General features: G+C 38.3%; 1 protein-coding gene across 1 annotated transcript; it reads left to right on the forward strand.

Annotated features, from left to right (window-relative positions):
• The first annotated feature begins 494 nt into the window (after positions 1-494).
• On the forward strand, positions 495-16,709 carry LOC111259314 (sodium-coupled monocarboxylate transporter 1). Its single transcript, XM_086967852.1, has 13 exons — positions 495-1,559; positions 4,109-4,310; positions 4,485-4,550; positions 5,708-5,827; positions 6,680-6,834; positions 10,091-10,254; positions 10,487-10,625; positions 11,102-11,274; positions 11,642-11,796; positions 13,338-13,480; positions 14,004-14,145; positions 15,525-15,626; positions 15,746-16,709. Exons 1-13 carry the CDS (start codon positions 1,327-1,329, stop codon positions 15,941-15,943), a joined length of 1,992 nt encoding a protein of 663 aa, XP_086823978.1. The 5' UTR covers positions 495-1,326; the 3' UTR covers positions 15,944-16,709.
• Positions 16,710-23,406: the final 6,697 nt, after the last annotated feature.

A 23,406-nucleotide genomic window follows, 5' to 3' on the forward strand; every position in this document is an offset into this window, starting at 1 on the left:
GTTGTAGGCGTAAGAGTACACGTACGTCCGCAAGCACCAGGATGCGTACACACACAGGTAGTTTACCCGATTTTCATATAGCGACAGTTTTTAACGCTGTCACCCATCCACTCGTTATTGTCCTGATTCATATTTTTAGCTGCTATGCAAGTTGTCACTTTTCGGAGACTGACAAAGGAGCTCAATAGGACGGACGATATCCCCGTGATAGCTTAGATGATAACGTATTTGCCTGCTAATAGTAGGGTTTGATGGGATGTCTAATGGCGATGCCGGACGTAAAACTCGAGAGATAGGAAGGATGGACAGAGAGATTTTTAGAGAAAGAGAAAGAGAGAAGGAGAGGGTGTGTATGTGTGTGTGTGTGTGTGAGAGAGAGAGAGAGAGAGAGAGAGAGAGAGAGAGAGAGAGGAGACTTTAGTCTAAGCCGTCTGGATTGCTTCGAAAAATTTCTACTAGCGACAATATTTCTGTATCATTACATCAGCTGTGTGTCTCGTGTTGATTCAATATCGCCTGCGTTCGTCGCTCAGGCAAGAATGAGACCGTACAACACCCTCTCGCAAAAGAGAGATATAATTGCTATGCGTGCCAGTTCAGGCGAAAGGCCTATCCTTCTACTTTACTACCCAGTTTACCGGTACTAGACTATCTAGTTACAAGAGACCACGACGGGAAAAGGATCAATGGTCGCTTTATTTTTACTCAGTTCGTATGCGTCCTTCACGGTATTGCCATGGTGTCCGATAGGCTCGTAGCTTTGCCCTAGGATACCAGATGAGAACTACATCAGCCTAAGTGAGTCTACAGTTAAAAGCTTCGCGATGCTGTTAATCGCCTAGAGCAGGGCGTATCTGCTAAACTACGTACCAAACCCAAAGCAGTGTAAAACTTGTCAGAAGATTTTACTCTCCCATTCCCCCTCCATTTCTTTCCTCCTATGTCTGCCCTTAATAAGGATTTTTCTAACACTAAACCGTACAAACTGTCTTGAATGCCTTTCATCCGCAACCAATGTTGTTGCTAAGTCGCCTGTGTCTTCAGTTGCGAGAACTTCTTGTAATGCGATTGCTGAGAAAAGAACCTGACGTATAGAGACAGCCTCTTAGCTATCAGATGACCGAAAAGGCAAAGCTGAGGTGAGCGGAATCGGTCACAAGTGCTGAGTCCGATCTCATTTGACGTGCTATGATCTTATGTAGACGCACTATCTACATCAATGGTTGGTGCAGCCTGTTGAAGTAATTTCCGCAAACGGAGCGACCGACGAAGTGGACGAAATTAGCAGATCATCAATTCGCGTTGGTGGTTCTTCTTCTTCTAATCATGCAGTACAAGATGGGTATTCCGGGTCCTCTAGAAGGCTCGACAGCATCTTCTCTAATCAGTTCAACTGAGGCCAATGATATCGCATCTGCAGACAGCTTGGTGTCTCGCTTCGGACCGTGGGACTATGTCGTTTTCGTAGGGGCGCTCTTGGTGTCCGCCTTAATCGGCTTGTACTACGCTTGCTCAGGGGGCAAACAAAGAACTACCTCAGAGATGCTTCTCGGAAACCGGTACGATATTGTTTATGATTCAGTATTTGAATTCTGTAATTCGGCTACTATCACTATTTGAATTAGTGCATTGAAAGAACTGCTAGGACTATTCGGTATCTCTGGTGGAACTCGTGGATATATATCCAGGAGATACTGTAAGTACACATTATACTGAGATATGCGGTCAAAACAAGAAAAGTTAATGTTTTTTCATATTTTTTAAACATTTCCCCTGAAAATCTAAAATTATAGGGAAAAAAAATGTGTGAGATACCTCCGTGGAAGGTTAATCTTATTATCACTATTATCCTTATCTTATTATTATGTACTACTTCTAATCATAATTAGAGGTAGGTGTTCAGCGAGTCTGCTGGCGTATTAGATCAGTCCATAGCAGTCAAGAAAAATTGTTTGTTATTTCTTCCGTGTGTTTTGTGTTACGTCAACTCTGACAGCCAACCAGCAGCAGCAGAACAACACAGCTGCCAGCTTCTGTCTCACTAACGTGCGCATCATTAATTGTACTGTTTTTTTTTTTTTTTTTTTACTGTATTGTGGTATTTTCCTTCCTCAGAACGTTCTAAGTTCCAATGTGAGAAATGATGATGACACATCATAAGGGCTGCGTCTACAATTGGGACCAATTTTTTTTAACTTTCAAGAATATAAAATACTCGAATATATATATATATATACGATTAATTTTTAATTATTTTACTTCCAGCTAACGTACGCTACAATACATAATACAATACAACAAAGATAAAAAAAATATATTAATCTGAAGTACTACGACAATTTATAGGATTCTGTTACTTTGGTGATTACCTATTCATTTGGGTTTAGATTTGAACGATTGTCAAGACTTCAAATTAATAATAAAAGATAACAAAAATCTCTTGCGGCTGCAAATGTCTAGCGAATACGATGGAATTGTATTTTTGCCATCATTATGTGAAGTCGTAATCTGCCGTGCAACTGAAGTGGTGTAGCTCGTATCTTCAATTTTGAATGTTCTTATAATAGTAATATGATTACATTAGAGCTTAAGTAAGAGCTTAAGGCTTATATTGACCAGTGGCATCCACTCTCCGATTTAACCATAAACGATTATTGTAGAGGATCCGTTACAATTGAAGGCAAGCCAAAGTCATTTTTGCTTTTATTTTTACTAAATTTTTTAGTTAATTTGATTGAAGCGAACAAGCATTATGGTTGCATCTAACCGCCAACAGCTGCTTACTTTTAAATTAATCGACTTTTATTAAACTCGTTTTTATTTACCTTCGCAACAAGTTTTCCAATAGAATTGACATCTTAATTATCTGATTTTCGGAGTTTCATGATGAAGCGAGTCATCTCTACTGCTGTCGTTTCAGGATTGAACTTACATTCGTAAGCTACCTGAATTTTCGAGTCTTTCATGGTTCACTGCACCTTGCTCGTTAAAAGCCCGACCGACAGAGCGCGATCCGAAAGCATCTGTGGGATTGAAATCTCCCTCATTTCGTCTCGTGGTGCAAATCTTATCATAGTCTTTAGGTAAATGCGGCTGAAATCTGTATGTAAGGGTCTGTAAAAAGCCGAATGAATTGTAACCAAAACTGCTTTATCGCCGGTCCCTTCACCCAGCCCGTTTTACCTTCATCCCGGACAAATGTGGGCTTCTAAACCGATTGGGGATACTGTATGTCTTCGTTTTTCTCAAAGAGGCGTAGAACAAGCGTACGAGTTGCAATTTCACCAAGAATTGAATTGCTTTAGCTAACTTTCAAGCGCTCGCCCGGTTCTCCCATGACTACCAGAGCTCAGAAAATTGAACAGAAATAGACTCAAATTTTTCAGTGGTAGCGGACGTGACATGATGAAAATCTCTGATAAACGTCCAGCAACCGGCTGCAGATGCAACTGTGGGTGGTCAGGATTATTTGAAATAGCCTTGCCAGAAGCATCGCCTCCGTTGGAACGCAGGTTGTATAATCAGGACTGATTCATCAGATATTGTAACTTGTGCAATATTATTGAACGATTGCACTTGGGGCTTGTTTATATTTACAGGCAAAATCTTTTTTTTTGGGATAGTAACTTAGACCGCGATTGAAGTAATGCTGGTAAGATGGTGCGATGGTAAGATTAGAATTATCTAAATATTGACTGCTACTTTTTGGGTGATATCTCATGATAACAAATGTCGTGCTGATCCACTACGAGTATAGGCATCAGCTTGCGTCCGTATATTTTCGACGAAGACATTTTTTCTACCTTTCGATGGTATTTTCTCGCCTAATCCAGTAGGTGGCACAGATTTACTTATGCCCTATTTGCTACTGGTGATGGTTAAAATTAGAATAAGCGCCGAAACGGGGTTACCTAAGTGACAGGGAAATCACACAAGTATTCTAGGTAATCTGACGAAAAACTATGCTTAATTTGAAACTTCTATAGGTTGCTTTGTTTTCTAACAATTTTACAGAAGCCCTATAAACAAACGCATTATTTTACAATGTGAATCTTATTAGTAAAATGAATAATAATAACTAGTATAATTTACTAATTAATATAATTAGATCGCTGCCGGTGTTTCCTGTTTCACTTTCGATCCTGGCCTCGTTCTTGTCTGCTATTACAATTCTCGGAACAGCTACGGAAATGTATCGCTTCGGAACTCAGTATATGCTCATTATATTAAGCTATTTCATCGTTATTCCGTCAGCTGCTTATCTGTATATGCCCGTCTTCTACCGTTTGGAGCTGACCAGCGCACACGAAGTAAGCATTACTGCTTGATCGCTGATTGATGACTATGATCGAAAATGTAGATTAAATCTAATAGTTATTAAACCTTCTCACGATTTCTCTTGCTCGTCAAGCAGTAGATATTAAAAACCAAAATCTTATAAAAACTTGTTCGTTCTAATTCGTATATCTTATATTTCGTTTCAGTACCTGGAACGTCGGTTTAGCAAAACCTGTCGAATGCTAGCGACGTTGATCTTTTCAATTCAAATGGTACGCCTAATTTTCTTCCATAATAATAATAATAATAATAATAATGATCCTTATTAAATTAAGATAATATCTATTTAACAGAAGATGTGCGTATATATATATACATATATATATATATATATCCTCCATCCTCCAATGTAACAGCAGAGACGAACTGCACCATTTGTGTGTCCGTCAAGTAAACTTCGAAAATTAATTGACAACAAAAAAAATCATTGGCACACGTCGTCGTATAAAAAAAAACGAAGCATTTAAACATAGACATGACTCAATAATTGTCGTTTAGTTAGGATAATCACTTAGTTAATTGTATAGAAGCAATGCCCTAGGATAAAAACGTAATATGGTATTTATTGTAATACGGCAAAGTAATAATTTAGGCATATATACAGCGCATCGCCTAAAAAAATTTTAGAAAGCCAACAATGTTTACCAACAACATGTTACAGAGAAGATTTGGGTTAATCATCCATCACTACCTAAGATAAGCGCTGTTTCCGCAAAAGCATACACCTTTGGATACATACAAGCGTCTCTGACGCGTTAAGCCTGCGTTGTTTGTTTGTCGTGTTGAAAATCTCATATTTTCATTGTGGGTACCGGCTGGTCAATACTTACTAAATATCATTTGGAGCAATACGCTGTCGCTGAAGATTCTTTTGCGTTATATCGCAATGACGGTTACTTTTTTTGATTCGCTTCCTGTACATAAATTACTTTATAGTTTCTGTGGCCTTTATACTATAAAGACACTATACAGTTAAATATCGACAAACAATATTGATTTGTTTCCTACATAGGCGTATACATTTCCTTTACCAGATACCATCAAAATACAACCATTGTTTCGGGCAACCTAGTATAAGCCGGGCACACGACGATACGGAGAGCTAGCTTAGATTAAAGATCGGCCACATGTTGCAATAACGTAAATCGTCCTACACTCCTTCCTGCTGGTAGAACGTAGGTGATTGACCACGTTACCTCACTGCGTTGTTAGACAAATCAAATGCAGCCGTTACTAAGCAGTTTTGTCTCAGGCAACGATAAACAGATGATCGTTAGTCGTTAAATGGTCAAGCACATTTGTACAGTAAGTGCTCTATTGAAAATGATGCTGTCTTAATGATAGTTGACCCCGATCGCTTTGTTTTCAGATTGTATATATGGCCATCGTCCTGTACGCCCCGTCTTTAGCGTTATCCCAGGTGACAGGTATCAGCGTCTGGACCTCGGTGTTGTCGATAGGCACCGTTTGCACCTTTTACACATCTATTGTAAGCTGTATTTTGCATGATGTCTATGTAACTTCACCGCGTACAACGTTCAGGTTGTGGTAAAAATGATGAATGCTTTTTATTAAATATATATTATTAAATTTATAATTATAAGAATACACCGGTATCAATTAAGGCTCGAGCCTAAATCACTCGAACGAGTAGCCATATATCCCACATTTTGTTTAATCCCGTATTCTAACCTAAAATAAATAAAACGCAACGATCCACCTTAGCTCCACATAAAAAATATTAGAGATAAGTGGTAAACTTTACGCGTTTCTGCTATTAGCTGTTGATGCGTTAACAAACTGTACTCAATCGACTGCTATTGGGTACTGCGCTTCCTGCAGCAGAATCTTTTGTCCGATTGACGTCAATGCTTTGTATATTCATCCGAGCCCTAGTAAAGGAGCACTCTACTTCTAGCATCATTCCAGCTTGTTCGTTTTTCCACCACTTCAAATGAGTCGTCATATACGATTACAACGATAGACAATTCGTATTCTGAATTCTTCAGCTTCACACTGTTGAAGTCTTTGTTTTTTTGTTTTGTTTGAAGATTGTTTGTACAGCTGTAAAATATCATCGCGTTAATCAATTAGCCTGTTAGCGTTCCCACTCGTATGGGCGTTGTACTGTAAATATAGCTATATCTTTTGTTTTGGACAATTTTTATTCAAGATAAGAGCAGAAACTGAGATTTCGCTGCCCAAAATGCACAACGGTTTATGTTAGCTATGATAAGGAGTAAAGCCATTCCCTGAGGTGTTCTGATAATCTATATATATATATACAAGTACGTGAAATCTATAACTCAGCGGAACATCTTCTTCGTGCAATATATTTCAGGGAGGAATTAAAGCTGTAATTTGGACAGACGCATTTCAGATCGGAATAATGTACGCTTCCATTATGGCTGTAGTGATCAAGGGCTCCACGGACCTAGGAGGAATGGATAACGTCATCAAAACGGCCGCCATCCATGATCGGATCACATTTTTCAAGTGAGGAACACGGAAATCAATAGGCTCGTACGAAGAATCCTAGAAGAGCATTGAACCCTCTTTCAAATTGCGACTCAGATGAGTCATTAATGCCTCCTAAATGGCGTCTGTAGTTGAAAAGGCCACATAGAATGGGCGCACAGATTGGAACCACTGTGCTTCACGTATTTGGCGAGGATAACCAGTAAATAATGCTTCCGTCTGGTATCGGAATATTACCTTAACCTGACTGCATACTGGGTGGTTCGGTATTGAACATGAATTTCATATTTCAAGATGGCGCTATCTTATGACGACGACCCTGCGGCGTTTCGCGGAACCTTTTTTACATTCGAGATGTATTTCGACTCTTTGAATTCTGAACGTTGTTCACTCGAACACCGTCACCCGTGTTTTTAGCGCGTCGGTTCCAGTGAATTATGGAAATCTAACTGGCTGATTAATTCTGTCTGAGAACTGTAGCAGCGAAGGTAGCTTGTTGTATAAACCTGTGAAGAAACCTGTGTCTACTGCTAGAAGCGCCGTGAAGGACTGGTTCAAAAAATGGCAGGAAGTTACTTTTGAAATAAAAAATCCTTATTGTGGAAGATTCTCTGCGAAGATGAATAGCGAACAGTTCATATCTGTAGTAAAACTTGTGACGAAAACCGATTCATTTCAGAGTGCATGAGTATTAGCACTTAGGTCTGGTGTATGTAAAAGCTCACGCCGCATGATTTAAGCGAGAGGAAAAGCAGGAACGTGATGACGCTTCTTTATCGTCACCCTTACGTGACAATAGTGGCGCACTCCTGCATCGAATTTCGACGTATGATGAAAAATTAACCCTCTATGATAATCACAGACGGTTATATTGGTGGTGGGTGGATTCAACCGATCCTAAAGGAGATCACCTAAAGGAGGCAAACGTATAGCAATAACACCTTATAATGTCCGATCGGTGGCGGCTTATCGGCCAAATTACTAAATAGTAATTAGTTATTCTTGTTGGTCAACAGCGCTCGACCTCACTATGTAAGAATCACCGTGACGAGAATGCAGACTGTCCGTCATCAGATATCATTTTCACAAAGCACAAAATCTCAACAACGTTTTCATGGGAAAATTGTTCGTTAAAAATTAAGGTCAAGTTGTCTCTTAAGGCTTCGTAAGGTGCCGCAAACTTCCCTATAAATAGGTTACCATCGAAGTAACAATAATAATGCTACATGATACGATTGAAAATGAAAGAACTAAGCTTAGAGTTCTCAATGCTACAATTGATACTAAATTACCGGAAACATGGGTACAAAGTAATTATCATAGTGCATTACGAGAAACTAGAATTCAAATGCTATCTTTGACGTGGTTTTTCTGTTTAGTTCTTTTTCTAGTGTTCTACTCATCTAACGATGACCACTTACCTCATAGGCTAAAAGCGTTATAGGTTTTAGCTCCTAAACGTGAATTTTTTTTTAAGTCTGTATCCTAAACGTGAAGAATCTTCCTTTCGACCTGATGTTGCGCCAGGCATCCACTGTTAATTTTAGGTATGTTTCTACTCGGCGGTATCGAAGACCTTGACAAAACACATCAATTCCACTGAATCCACTGCTGATTTTCCACGTTTGATTGTCAGGCCCATTAATATGTTACTCTTCGACTTCGCTGTAGCAGTTGGGGCAACACGGCACATGCAGCGTCAAAGGGGCACGTGAACGTCATGACGTCGCCAACTTCTATTTTACCGATCGAACTCCTGTACGATAGAACCAATGATTGGCAGAGCGATACAGAACGCGAACAGTTTCGATCGCCCGGATTTGCAGTATTTTCAATTGATGTTTGGAAAAATTCGGCTGCATATCTCTTGTTAGAATCGCTACCATCAAACAACAGCCTCTATAAATCGGCTACATAATGCGAACACTAGCGACAAACGACAATAGCGACTGTAGCGGCGGTAACAGTTGCAATTTACATAGGCGTTATTTACTCCTTAATAACAGCCCATCTATAAACAACCCTGCTACGTTCTCAACTTGTTCCAAAAAGCCCGCCAGGCTGGTACACAAGATGGCCCTGTGTACCTGTACTCAGGTATTGACCATATCAATGACAACAACAACAGCAGCGTCGACTTGAATGAGAAGGCTTCTTCAAGGGTTCTCTCCCCTGCATCGCCTGGATGTGGTTACCAAAAGAACCTTGTTTATGAGGGTGCTCTGTTGCCCTCTGTTACTACCTTAAGCCTGGGATGTTCGGCCTTTTTTTTTTTGACAAAATTGTAGCCAATACGCGCGTACACAGCAATTTGCCTTGCTATTGCCATCTGATTCGAATCTGCAGAACCTCAGACCCGTCGAGCGAAAGCAACACTTGGTTCAATATCCTATCATTTCACATAAAATGGGAATGATGGCCAATACAGTTGAGTTTTGGATTGAGAACATCACGGAGTTTCAGACTAGCCTCAAAGGCAAAAATAAAGGCCACGCGTAGCTATCAATACTACGGAGATACAGATATTCGCTTTTGGCGAGCGTATTCAACTTCACGTCGTAGGCTTTAAATTACCTAACGTGACAATCGCATGATCTCGATAGGTGACTTTAATTTCGACTGAGCACTGTCGGAATACCCAGCTACCTTATTACCTATACTGCTGTATTCGGTAAAAAAAAATGTTTAAAGATGTACACACTCATGGATGCAAGGTACAACTCTGAAACCTTCTGCCTAGCTCTAATCATTTAGCCAAATATAATATAGTCTTAACAAACGCCGTACGTGCCGAAGATCTCTTCTATGATTCACCAATAATCCGCCTTGCAGATTCAAATAATCGTTGATACAAGTTATTTAGTTTCCAGCTGCCTTACTGAGATGTCTAATGGTGTCTTGACGCGGATGCCTCCGTAAGCTCACTGACTGATTCAGAAGATGACATCGTATTTGTTATTTTAGCCTAACTTAGCTCTACCTTTATGGTCGCATTTGAATATCTTAACGTAGATATTACCCCCCCAATCGACAACGTACGATAGATTAATATGAAAAATACTGCTCTAGAAATGATGAATGAGTTTAACAACATTACGATGTAAATACTTTCTTTGGAAAATTTTGAATCAATCCCGAAGCAAGTTTTCCAAGGATTGAAACCGGCAATGAACTTATTTTTCTACACCTAGAAGGCTGCAATCACGGTCATATGTACAGCAACGATAAATTTCATGGGTAACCTGTCTAAATACATTTTCTCGCCGTTCTTCAGCTTCAACCCGGATCCTACCGAGAGGCACACGGTTTGGGGCCTGATCATCGGCTGTAACTTTACCTGGCTTTCAATTTACGGTACTTCTCAAGCAATGGTGCAGCGTTATTTAACTTTATCGTCTGAGGAAAAAGCTCGACGGGCCATATGGCTTAATTTACCCGGTAATAGTTATTCTCATAATACATAGTGTTGCAACAGGTTGATTATAGACAGCCCAAATTATTCTACAGCAGATAATTAGCTTGTGCAATGAAACCCTGTATCGCCGTCTAAGCGATTCGTTAATATATTCTTTTCTAACTCAACGTAAAGTTAAATCACAGAAATTGTTCTCATCGCTTTATATCAGTTAGACAATATGATTTAGAAATAAATATGGTTTAATTTTACTAGGTTTGGTGTTCCTGCTGTTCGTTTGCTCCCTAGCGGGGCTGGTGATGTTCGCCAAGTATCACAGCTGCGACCCCCTTCAGGCAAAACGCATTGTAGCTACCGATCAGCTTTTGCCACTTTTCGTTATGGACACGTTAGGGTTAGTATCTTGCGACAAACGGTTGAACAATATATCAAGCGCTTTCTTCGATTGTGTGCTATAGCCGCCATAGGGCCCTGTCTGCCTGATTTACGAGTGCTCTTCTCAAGGTCGAAATGATCTGTTTCGATATGATAGCAATCTACAGCTTTAATCCTTTATTCTTTCATCCTCATCTTTGATCGAGTAAAAAAAACCAAGGGGGGTTAGTTAGTTAGTTCGGTCCAGTAGACGTTTAATCCTTCGATTACCACGAAGATGTTTATCAGCACGATCAGATACATATTAAACATAGCCGCTTTTGGTACTTAGGACTATTGGGATACCCCGCTACCTCATTACATATACTGTTCCTTTCGGTAAAATGTGCAGAACGAAGACAGCTGAAACCCAGCTATAGCTATGATTCTTTGCAGATAAAATATTTGTCGCAGGCATACGGACTAGTGGAATCATAACCTACCTTTTCCATGCAGCTTCTTTCCGGGGTTGCCTGGATTTTTTGTTTCAGGGATTTTCAGTGGGGCTTTGTCGACAGTCAGCTCAAGCGTCAACTCTTTAGCAACTGTTGCTCTAGAAGATGTCGTCAAAGGCTATTTAGAACGAGAACTGTCTGACCAGATGGCGACATGGGTGACCAAAGCATTCGGTATATTTTGCTATCTATGCACCTTTTTCGTTTTGCGTGCAGCAATATTGATGCTGTTCAATTACTATTCAGTTTTTTGTAGCAGTATTTTTAGATAGGTGCTAAATTTTATAACTAGAATGGATGACTGTTTTTCTTATGCGATAAAGATTTTTGAAGATACCCGTTTTGTCCTCTACAGGCGAATATGTGAATTATCACTTCGAATTAGAATCACTGGCTGTTTCACAAAAAAGTTTTTGCTGATTTTAATAGTCTTTACCTATGCCTGTCCCATGCTCAATTACATACCCTATGTTCACTATGTCGAATCTGATAATCTTAATGTACTACCGTTTCATCTGAATTTGCTGTTGCAACATCTCAGCGATTTTCTTCGGAGTTTTGGCCATTGCTTTGGTTTACGTCGCCCAGCAGCTTGGAAATGTTCTGCAAGCAGCTCTGGCCACCTTCGGTATCCTTGGTGGGCCCATACTTGGCGTCTTCACATTAGGAATATTTATACCTCAAGCTAATAAGCACGTAAGCTTTTGAGAAGTGTGGCGTTTACTGCAGGAGACAAACGCAGATAGCCTTGATTAGCTACGTGTCAATTATTCATAACTGACAACTGCAAATATATTAGTCATTTAAATTGAAATGAATGAATTTAAGACGGACTTTCTCTGGGTCTGTAGGCTAGGTCATAAGAAACTGCTGTAATGCTTATTATAAACAACTTCGCAGAAATGTACCTCATATGGCATATGTAGAGTTTTCTTGTGACTAGACGTATACCTGCGGTGTGTATTTTGAAGTTATATATACATATATTTTATAAAAAATTCGAATAATCTGAGACTGCATCTGTTTTTATAAATTGTGCTCAGATTTAATATCGTAGAGGAAAGGTTGTCTGCATTCAGTAGTGACAAATGTGTCGCCTGTTGACTCCGCTGCAGTTTTGCCCGCAATATTCAAATTAGGGTGTTCAATGGCTAAATTCGAATGTCGTTCGATAAGGGCTATTATTCTTTTTCCTTTAGTTTACTTAAACAAGTCAATATTTGCGCATCAAAACCACAATCTCAAATAATTTTTCGAATCTATTGGACCAGTAACCACTACTAACCCCCGACAATTAGGCTTTACTTATAGTTCATGGAATATATTCCAACCCGTGCACTCTTCAGATCGCAGACATTAAACTTAGCTTACCGTCCCGTCGAACATCCGGAACATACAGCAGAGAAAACAGTAGTAGACCAAATTAAAAAAAAAATAGGCGCGGTAGGTCGATTCAGCACTTAAAGCTGCAATCAAAACAACTAAGTGACTTGTAGATCTTACTGTTAAACAGGTCCTTATAGAACTGCAAATATTCAATTGAAAACGATATTTTCTTAAGCATCTACCCCGTACAGAGCACAGTATGTGATCTAGCGCGATAGAATCGACCATTCGGGATATGCAATTCTTTAAGAGGGCAACACATAACTTCTAACTGCTAATATGTGCGATATTTGAGCGTAGGTATTTTTCCGTTTAGAAAGAGACATTTGACAATTTAAGAGAAAACGTTTTTTTTTTTTTTCACAAAGTTTGTTGCTTTGGCGGAGATACTTATTAACGATATGTTCTCGCTCAAGTACAGCTTTTTTAAAAGTGATCAGAGCCCGTACAGGGAGAGCGCATGTTTTGGCTTCTAGGATAGGTTCCCCTGAAGTCTTCAGGACACACATTATGTTCAACCTGGAACTAAAATCACATATAAACATCGCATAATATATTCGTACAAGATAACGTCTACGTTGAACGTACATAGATGGTCAAACATCAATGGTCAAAGCTTAATTAAATAAATGTGCCGTACACGCTCACAGCTCAAAATGAATTCGTTGTGTCTGAAAACGAAATAAGAATAAAAAACACTGATCTGGGGCTTTTTTTGCCCGCAAACGCATCCTCTCACGTTTATTTGCGAATAATTTGGTATTCCCTTGGCTGAGCTGGCGATGAATTGTATTAAAATCAGTTCTTACCGTATCCTTGTAACATGTAACTTTTTCGGCTATGGTTTATAGGGCGCCGTAGTAGGTCTTTTGATATCACTGGCTCTCACTTTCTGGATTGGCATTGGAAACTTCATCTATAAGCCGCCCGTGTCGCCCGCTCCTATTTCGGTTGCTGGCTGTCCTACCTGGATCAACGCTACCTTACCTACACAGTTCGTATAGATCTATTATTTCGTATTAGTTTTTGATGAAAAAATAAATAGTTACCTTATTTGGCTTCATTGGGAGGCTTAACTGCGTAATGCTTCTAATAGCATTCATTGAAGATGTACCCGAATGTTCCAGTATTAGTATGGCTTCCTACAAGTTTGTAAGATACGTTCAGTTTCCACATTGCATAATTTTTTCCAAACCTATTCTCGTTCCAAGTGCATTAAATCGTATGGTAAACATAATTGTAATTTGTTATTTTGATCATTTTGACTGCCGGTAAAATAACAACGACAGAACGCTGCGCCGTTGAATGTTTCACAGTTGTTAAGCCTTACCTTTTTTGTTATGGGAACTGCGAGGTTTGGCAGTACTCAGATTTGAGTGTATATTTACGATAATATTTCTTCTTAGTAGCTTTAATTAATAATGTCACTGGCATGGTCATCTTCTAGCTTCCAACGCAATAGATAAGGCATAGTTAGGTTAGCAGGTATATTTAATTGTAACTATTGTTCTTATAAGGTTATCGTCGTCCGCGACTGCAAAGGAGATCGTCTGGTTCTACCGAATCTCTTACGTATGGTACTCGATGATAGCGACACTGTTGGTCATTGTCGTTGGGTTACCGGTCTCTGTTTGCACTGGATGCACCATCCCAAAACAGGTTCATTTATATGAAATTCGTAGCTGACATTATCAACTATTATATATTTCGTTAGACAATGTTCTTCTTCGTTAGACATGCCGTATATGACAATTTTTAAGCAAAATTGACATTTGCCTTAAAGCCAATCAATACAATATGAGTCTCCCTTTTGCAGAAAGATTTAGGAATAGTATAAGAAAGTTGAGACCAATTTTAAGGTAACGGCAATATTAGTAATGTCGTTGTGCTTTTTTTCTGAGGGCTGTACACAATTCGCACTCCAGAAATCACAAGATCTCATTACAAAATGATCCGTAATATTTCTATGACGAGTCTGTTTTTCTCGGTTGTAAATTCAGCTCTTTCTTTTGTAATTTCCTCATATTGAGCAATACGATACTATATGCTAGTTCTTTGACAGCCAGAGAAAGACGAGGTCTCGTGGCTGGAAGGAGCTCAAATGTACTATGAACACTGAAGCACTTCAGGGCTTCGTACGCCTAAGGGGCATGCTTACAATATCGCTTTAGTCAACGATCCTTAAAATCAGACTGCAGGTGTGAGATGTCGCTTTAGCTGCAGGCAACCTGCGCCCGGAAATTCACCGAGCGGTCGAATCCGACACCCGTACCCATTATGTTTCGGAAAATTATTTAGAAACTGAATCATTGTATGCGCTTTTATGTCTAATGAAACACATTTAGAGAAAGGTATATTCGACCACTCATTCGTGATGCTATTGACCTTTCACAATGCCAGTTCGTCACTTTCTTTGTGTAGGATTTCAGATCGTCGATACGCATTTTGCCAAATTATATTACGGATAGGCCAAAATTTTATGCAAATATTGCATACTATGATATGAACGCGGCAAAACGCTTCAAGCGGAAAGCATTTTCAATTTCGACGACAATTGTTATGACGGTCAACTAGGCATTGCTACACCGATTGAAAATTTTATAACTAGCCTCAATGCACCTATGTCCTGACGTTGAATAGAATTGTATAGCGCGCGCGGGTGATCGGAAGCGCGCCGGCAGTAGGAATAGACGACATTCAGAGACACTTCTTTTTGTCCAACTTCAGGTAGGTGCGTTAAAACAGATCTCAGTGTGGCAACTACGACGAATGAATGAATGATTGAGTTCCAATCGACTGTTTGGAATCCGTAAAAATAAGTAGCACATCTGTGCATATCAGTAACGACAAGCCTTTGTAAGCTGAGATGCTTGTCGCCTATATAAAATTTTTCGCTTTTTCCAGTCGTTTTTTTAATGTCTGAAGTTATTTAAATTCACATTAATAGTATCGAAAAAAATTGCATACTGCCTTTATCAGTGATCTATTACAGTCTTATATATACTGCACAAAGACTGTTCTGTGTTCTTTGGATCTAGGTCGATGATCGGCTGATAAGTCCGCTATACAACCAGTTCATCAAAACGTTTGTACCGTTCGAACGATATAAGGAGAAGCTTCTGACCTCGCAGGGAAAAGAGGTAAAAAATGTAGAAATGTTCGATTTCTTCTTATTCGTAAGTTGGCTTCGTACCAGATTACAGAAACAACTTATTACTTTCTAGTTACAAGATGTATTTGTCTATATTTGGTTGTTTAGGGCGGTGATGATATGAAAATGGTGCCAGTAAACAAATCCCTAAATGTTTCGATGAGCGGAACATTGAATGCTGTTTTTGATCACCGACCTGAAAATATGGACTTTACTCTGAGACGGAACAACAGCGAAAGCAGTCGTCTTAAATATGCAAACACGAACAATTATGCCGACTGCGGCCATATATCTTCGCATATGTAGTTAAAAAGTTCAACTTTCTCTGACGTTCTGCGTCAGTTCTCTATGGTCAAGTGACTTCAGTGCACGTCGAAGAACTAACCTTCCTGGCGTGATCAAAACATCTAGTCTAAACGCATAATCAAGACAGAGACAGGCTCTGGCTGAACAAACGATTGCCACCGAACATTTCTAATAAGATGAAAAAAGAATTTCCTATAGATATCATGGTCGTTTTAGTACATTACATTCAAAAAGAATCTGCTTTCTAAGTATATTTGTGCTTATATATATATATATAATTTAGTATTAGTTTGCAAAATGTACGGTAATGCAATAGACTTTAGATCTGATACACAATCAGAAAGTAATGTGAGTTCTCTTTTTAAAAATCTGTTTCGATCTTGTCCATTGGAGAAGCTATTCTCGTTTATTTTAACCGCTTTGTTCACTGAAGTTATGCTACTGTAGTCGGCGTCGCTATCTCTAGGTGAGTTGAGCATACGTGGTACAGCTCAAAAGCTGGTAGAATTTGCTACATGAAGATAGGAAAACATCAAATCTACATATATATATATATATATATATATATATGTATATATATATATATACTTGCGAATTACACCATTATCGCAGGATTACACTCTTATTGTGTGTTATAAAAAAAATAAAGTGTTTTTACATTAAATCAAATGTTCGTACAGATTAATTGTAACCGATAACTGTATTCATAGATGCAACATATCGTAATTGACTTCGATCTATTGTTTAAAAATAAAATTCTATCCGTTAAGAACTCCGAGTCATTGTTACAGTTAAAACAAATAATTATATACAAAATAATATAAGATTTTTTAAATAGAAATTGAATAGAAAATTTGTTAGTGCAAAACGGCATTATGCATATTTTCAATAATAGGAAAAAACAGTTGAATTCTATCAGATGATATTAAAAGGTTTGATATTTTTAATAAAGGAATCAGCAAAAATATATGTAGCTGCAGCAATAATATGTTTGGAAACAATAAAAGTGTTCTATTGCTTAGGCCAACAATCCATGAGAATTGATCATTAGCGGCGCACAAGTTTTTGAAACGCCCGCCAAAAATGTCATAACAGTCGCGTTAGTGGACCGCTTGAAAAATAGTAAACTACTTCGAGACCAGCAATGAAATATATACGACCATACAATAATATGCATTGATACCCAAAGCGCACATATGCAATTCAGTCAAATAGTAAGGTTATTTTAGCGACCATCGTGTGATAGCGAGTAAATTATAGCTGCAAGACGCTAGTTTAAGTAGTCAGTGCTATCGTCTGAGTAATAGGACATTAATTTATTTTATAATAATAATAATAATAATAATACATTTTATTGGTTGCATTCATGTCGATAACGGTAATGCTATCGTCAATATTCAAGAAGCAACCGAATTGATCGTTTGCCGTTATTACGTCAGATAGCAATACAGGTGTAGACTTCGCGCGGTATAACTTCCTGAAGATATGTTTATTTGCTTTGTAAAATAGTCGCTCATTCATATATCTGGCAGATAGTAGTGCTTATATTTTTATAAGTTTTTCATAGTAGGTATCCCAAGGATGGTTCTTTGCTATAAAATTTTTTTCTTTGCAAAAGACAAGTACATCACCAAAGTGAACGTTTTCATAACGGATCTACAACATAGTCGGTATATCTAGTTAAGTAGGATTAATATGTGTCAAATAAGTTACGACATTGTGCGCATAGATTTTTAACGTTCATTATCATAAAAGGTTTCAATCACTCCAGACCCAGACGCGGCAATTGCTTCTTAACGATAAATATACTTGACAATTGAGCACTTTTATTTGCCCCTATATTACTGCTTATAGCATCAATTGATAGCTTATTCAAGGTCCAGCGAATACGACGAAACCACGTGTTCGATTTGCTATATTCACACGTGGGCATTTTCCTTAACAACAGAATTTAATTTTTTTTTACTGAGTTTATATTCACCTATGACTACTAGAATCACGGAAATGTTCTGGTGCGTGCGGCACAGAATTCTAAAAAAATGCCCTTCTGTCCAATGGCCATAGCTGGTAGATGGCTTATGACCTATTTATGCACTGCACTACGGAACCACCTCATAATGTGGATTCACAAATATTCGGCCTTAGTAAACTAATTAATTGTAACAACCACTTCAGTAGATAATATCTGTAACTTCAAATCATTTCCGGATTTAATTGGTGGGTGCTTAGCAGCACTGCTGTATAAAAAAAAAAAACAAGACATGACACCTGAAACTGAAAGTCATTATTAAGCTAAAACCTTGTTCCTTAGCTTTTGGTATAATCTTCAGATATATAATTTCAGAAAATAAAACTTCAGAAAGGAATACGGAAAGCAAGTTACTGAGGTTGCAGATATCTTCTGAAACAACCTTAGAACAATCTAGCACATCTACAGCGTATCAGCGACATCCAGGTGTGTCACAATATTGCAAAGAGAACACATAAACAGTTCGTATTTTCGCAAGACAGTAACGCAAAAGTATCCCTAGACTACTAGACTCGGAGTTTATATTAATTCTGTCGATAATTATAGTCGACTGACTTGAATATTACTATCAAGTGAATAATTCTTATAGCTAATTATTAGCATAGGGAAGTCAGCATATGTATTTGATATCGTTTAGTAGACGTTTGAATGAGCATTGGATTAATGGTGATATAGGCTGCGGCCTAGGACCAATGGGAATACATTAGGACATATGTTAATCTGAGTTGGTCGTGTGAGCTTTCGTGCGTTGGCCAATCTGCCCACAATACGATCGGTTAAATATTCAAGTAGTGAAACTTTTCTGCAAGTACCGTTGTCGAAAAGGAGGCACAGAAGTTCTGAAAAGATCGAACGCATAACTGCGATAAGACTGACCTAATTCTAACTAAATATAGATAAAATTGCTATTTTAGAGGTATTGTTATAAGAATAGAAGAAGTACTATTAATTTCTAAATGATTTTTCTGAAATACTGTGCATACGATTCTAATACACTTTTGCACACATGAAGCGTCTAATGGATAAATCGTTAAGTTTCGAAAATACACGAACCGATCTAATCATGCGGATGAATGGAGTTCCATAAAAGGCAGCCCATATTATCAGGTCAAGAGAAGCCTGAAATTATACCCAACAATAGATCTCTAATGGAAAATAAACCCGCAAATGTAGAGTAATGATGTGAATGCAGCATGAAATAAAAGAAAAATTCGTCATCATTATTATCTATATGAGACTATTAGGCGAGTATTATCGCTAGAGCTTTGGTTGTAAGTGCCAGTTTAGCTAAACGATACGATCTCCTGCTTGACAGGGAAGTTTATTGAGGAAACACTGTAATCGATAAGGACTACATTTTGTACGTGTCACGTGTGCTGCTAGTGTAACGTAACTGGCAGCAGACTTGTCACTTACGTGTAACACTTATTGAGCGCTACCACTGTTAATAGCATTTCTATCTACTAGAAGTTTTTTATCACTGTTATCATTGGAAGTTATGGAGAAGTTAGGAAATAAATTTTTCCTATTTATATCTATTGACTTGGGTTACCTGAGATACGCAATTAGCTCGATTCAGGACAACGGAACGTGACATGACGAGCTATCGATTGATTGCCATGTGAGCTTCCGTAGGGCCATGTATATCTGTCCGACTATGTGCCACGAATAGCACGAATGTTCACGGAACTATATGCAATGATGAATATAATACGCAAATATGTTTAGGTCGTGCAATAGAGTATGGCTAGCGAATAGGAGAATGATGTTGACGTTATACGCTAAAAAAAAAGGGTTCTGTAAAAGAATCTTTGCAACTTCCATTCAGGTATCTAGGTTGGCCCATTTAGCCTTGATTCTAGATTAGAACCGTATTCATCTAATGTATAGCACAGATCAATCTATATTATTGACTTGAGCTATTAGCTATTACAAATCAAATAAGAAATAAATCTATTTAACTAGTATAAAAAAAACATTGATCAACGCAACATATAGTTAAAAGCTGTTATGCCTGGTTGCCGTGATCCAACTGTATGAGATTTTACTCGACTCTCTGCTACGCGAGCCGCTGCCAGGATGTTGTTCCTCTTGACAAATTCGTTAACGAAAAAAAATAACTAACGACTGGTACAATTGAACGCGCGGCTGACAAATGAAGCACGCACTATTAGATGCTAGTAAAACAAGTCAGGCTTCGTTGCTTATTCGAAGAAATTAAATTCGTAATCCTTTCAACTCATGAATGGCGACTGATGAAAACTCGCGATGTCCTTATATTCAAAACAATCCTGTTTGATTTAAGGTAGTTTGCAACTGTTACGTGTATTTCTTTTAGTGAATTTATTATAGAATAGTGAAAAGTATTGCCGTACGAATAGCTTATCGAGAAGTCTCTAAGTCATCGATGAAATAAAGGAATGCACGTCGTATTAAAGAGGAACCTTAGGGAGTCCAGTTTATACTCAGAGTGCTTCGGAACGCTTATTCTGAAAATTTTTTTTTGGAAGGTGTTGAAACAAGTTTTCCAACACCTAAGCACCTTGCTTCCTTTGAAAACTGATTTTCTCTAATACTGGACATCGTTTAGCTCAATAGTGCAGCATTGGCGGACCGCTGGTTAGTCGGCAGGATTCTTCGTCGGGTCTGACTATTTTATCGAAATATCGTCCGCTTGAAACACAACGGTACCTGTCTTCATTTATGGTTGTATTGATTTTACTAGCAAATAGCTTCACTAGGAGATATTTTACAGAATGTGTGCAGGCAAGGTATCATTGGAGGTTTCCGGGAAAGGTATTAATAGCTTCGAAAGATAAAGAGCCAGGAGACAGGATTCTGTAAGGGACCCCGATAAATCAATTAAACGTTTTTCTCACTAATCCAGCGTCGGGCTCTTGTGGAAATGTTAGTTTTAGAACTCGCGGTACCTTATCGCTCTTTCGATCTTTTAGAGACAAGTGTTGTCAGTTCAATTCAGCTCTTTGTAATTTTAGCTTTCTCGTAAAACGTTTTCAGATTTGGTAATGTTCTTTTCTCAGGAGTTCTACTGTGCCTGCTGGAACTCCGTGCGTTCTCGATCTTCGACAGTTTCAATGGTAATACCGTCACGCCTTGGTGCGGGTGTTAAGAAGTGTCGTTTGCAGAATGATTATAAGTTGATTCATAAGATATAGGCATAGTCTTCTTTGTCGGGCTTTATTTCGGGTCAACCCAGGTTAACGCCACATATTAGGCCGCTAGATGATCATCCACACTGACACTAACAGTGCTCGGTTAATCACACCCACGGTTGTGGTAATATTTTTGAGCGGTCGCCTGACTTCCGTCGGAACTTTAATTGGAACAATTTAAGACTGCGACAAATGTAGATCATCTATTGTTCTGACTTGCGAGAGCCCTGTGCAAGCTGGCCATAAACGACGATATGGCGGGATTCGAACCTCAGTAAACACCGTCTTACTCTCATCCTTGCTAATCTTCAGATGTAAACATTCCTCTCTTGCCGCAATAGAAGCATCGTTTACTCTGCCGCCGCCGCCGCCGCCGCCGCTGGCGCACAATATGACAGCAATGGCTTTGAAGAAGTAGAAGCTTTCGAGATTCTATATGTACATCTTTTTGTAAATCGCACCTAATTCCATTCTTCCATATTGAGACTGAAATGATTACTGAGTATTTTCGAGGAGAATATGTAATCAAGTGTACTAGCACTCAGTGTCGTCTATTATTTGAATAAATATTTGACTGACACAAACAAAGAAAATCAGTCACCGACAAAGTCTATGGTAATATTTCGATAATACATTGGCCGTCTCTCGTCGGAGATGTTGTAGCCTGTCACAATACCTTTAAGACTGAAATTTTGTCGAGGTCGACTGCGATAGACTTGTTCGAAAAGCTCTAGGTTTCTTCACTGAATTCAGTTCTCCTAAAAAAATGTTTGAAACGTGTTGCTGTAAGAGACTAAATGTGCAGATTTATCGCCTTCTATTTTCATTGGAGCATCAAGCTAGATATAGATACGGCTTATGATAAAAGTATGAAGCGCAAAGAAAACTTCAAATGTGTACAAATTATCTTTAGACCACTACTATTTTTCTAAAACGAATGACTTTCAATATGATCTATTAGTATTTCATTAAAATTTCGAAAGGCCCAAAGCAATCATATCTATATACACATATATATTTCTGAATAAAACTAGTAATTCCACGAAACAGAAACACCAGTTATAAAGTGTATAGTCTATTCAATGTGCAATTCTACGATTGAATGAACATTTGCTAGCTTTTGTAGGTTGGTAGAAAGAATCGTCAATAAACATTATTCATGAGTCATTTTTTCCAAGTCCAGTTTTATAGTACAGGATAATACTACGTTGATTTATACTGATAAATGCTACAGACCTGTTGTAATATACCAAAATGTAATTGTTTACTTGAACTATATAATCTATATTTGTTTGAGGGCACGATAGAACACGACATCACCTTCATTGCTGCAGTTACCGATGATTAGTAGGACACGAAAGATTATCTTATCGTTATATCACAGTCATTTCATATCTTTGCGACCACGAGATTAAATAACAAAAAAAAAAAACAGAAGTGCTTTTATTGTTTTTGTGATAGACGCTTATTGGTGCGTATTTAAATGCACTAACCAAACACTAAATAAATAACCGACGCTCTTCTTAAAAACAGATCTTTACATAAATAGAAAATATATCAGTCTTACTCTAAGAAACACATTGCCGTATATCGGGGGCCTATAAATTTTGAGATGCGAATGCCGCTGCTGTTGTCCCAGATGATTCGATGTTGAAATTTGAGGTAAATGAGTAAGTTCATCTGTTCCAGAACAATTCAACGTAATTTAGTCAAGCTCCGTGGAGAATTGCCGAGTATTCATTTTCTCCATTGAAAGTAATAACGAATCATTTAGTTGATTATTAAACTTGGCAGAAAGGGAAATGTCATCATTGCAGTCTCCATAATATCAGCATAAGCTCTTTTTACTCACAACAGGACTAAATCCACCTCTGAAGTGTGCATTTAGATCATGCTTTTGTGAACCTAGTAATATTAAACTTCTCATGCCCCTTGCGTGTACCTAAAAGTACCAAACTATTGTTACAACTTTACACTTATTTCACGGGATTCAAATAGCGCTTACGGTCGGATAATGAGATTCAGTGTAAAATGTTTGGGTTCTCTGAATTATCTCGATGCTATCGCTAAAGAAAGCTGCCTCGTCTCGAAGTTTAAAACGTAATCATTTCTAAAACGAAAAAAAAAAATTCATGAAGAAGAGGTCTAGCTCCACATTAAAAGTAGTCTTGTGGACACATTCCTTCACTTGGTCTTGCACTTGGGTTATTTCGTATAGTAACCTTTCAGATATAAATGCTGGGCTTTTTTTTTAGTATACT

The sequence above is a fragment of the Varroa jacobsoni genome, unplaced genomic scaffold (assembly GCF_002532875.2).
Source record: "Varroa jacobsoni isolate VJ856 unplaced genomic scaffold, vjacob_1.0 scaffold_320, whole genome shotgun sequence".
Taxonomy (NCBI): domain Eukaryota; kingdom Metazoa; phylum Arthropoda; class Arachnida; order Mesostigmata; family Varroidae; genus Varroa; species Varroa jacobsoni.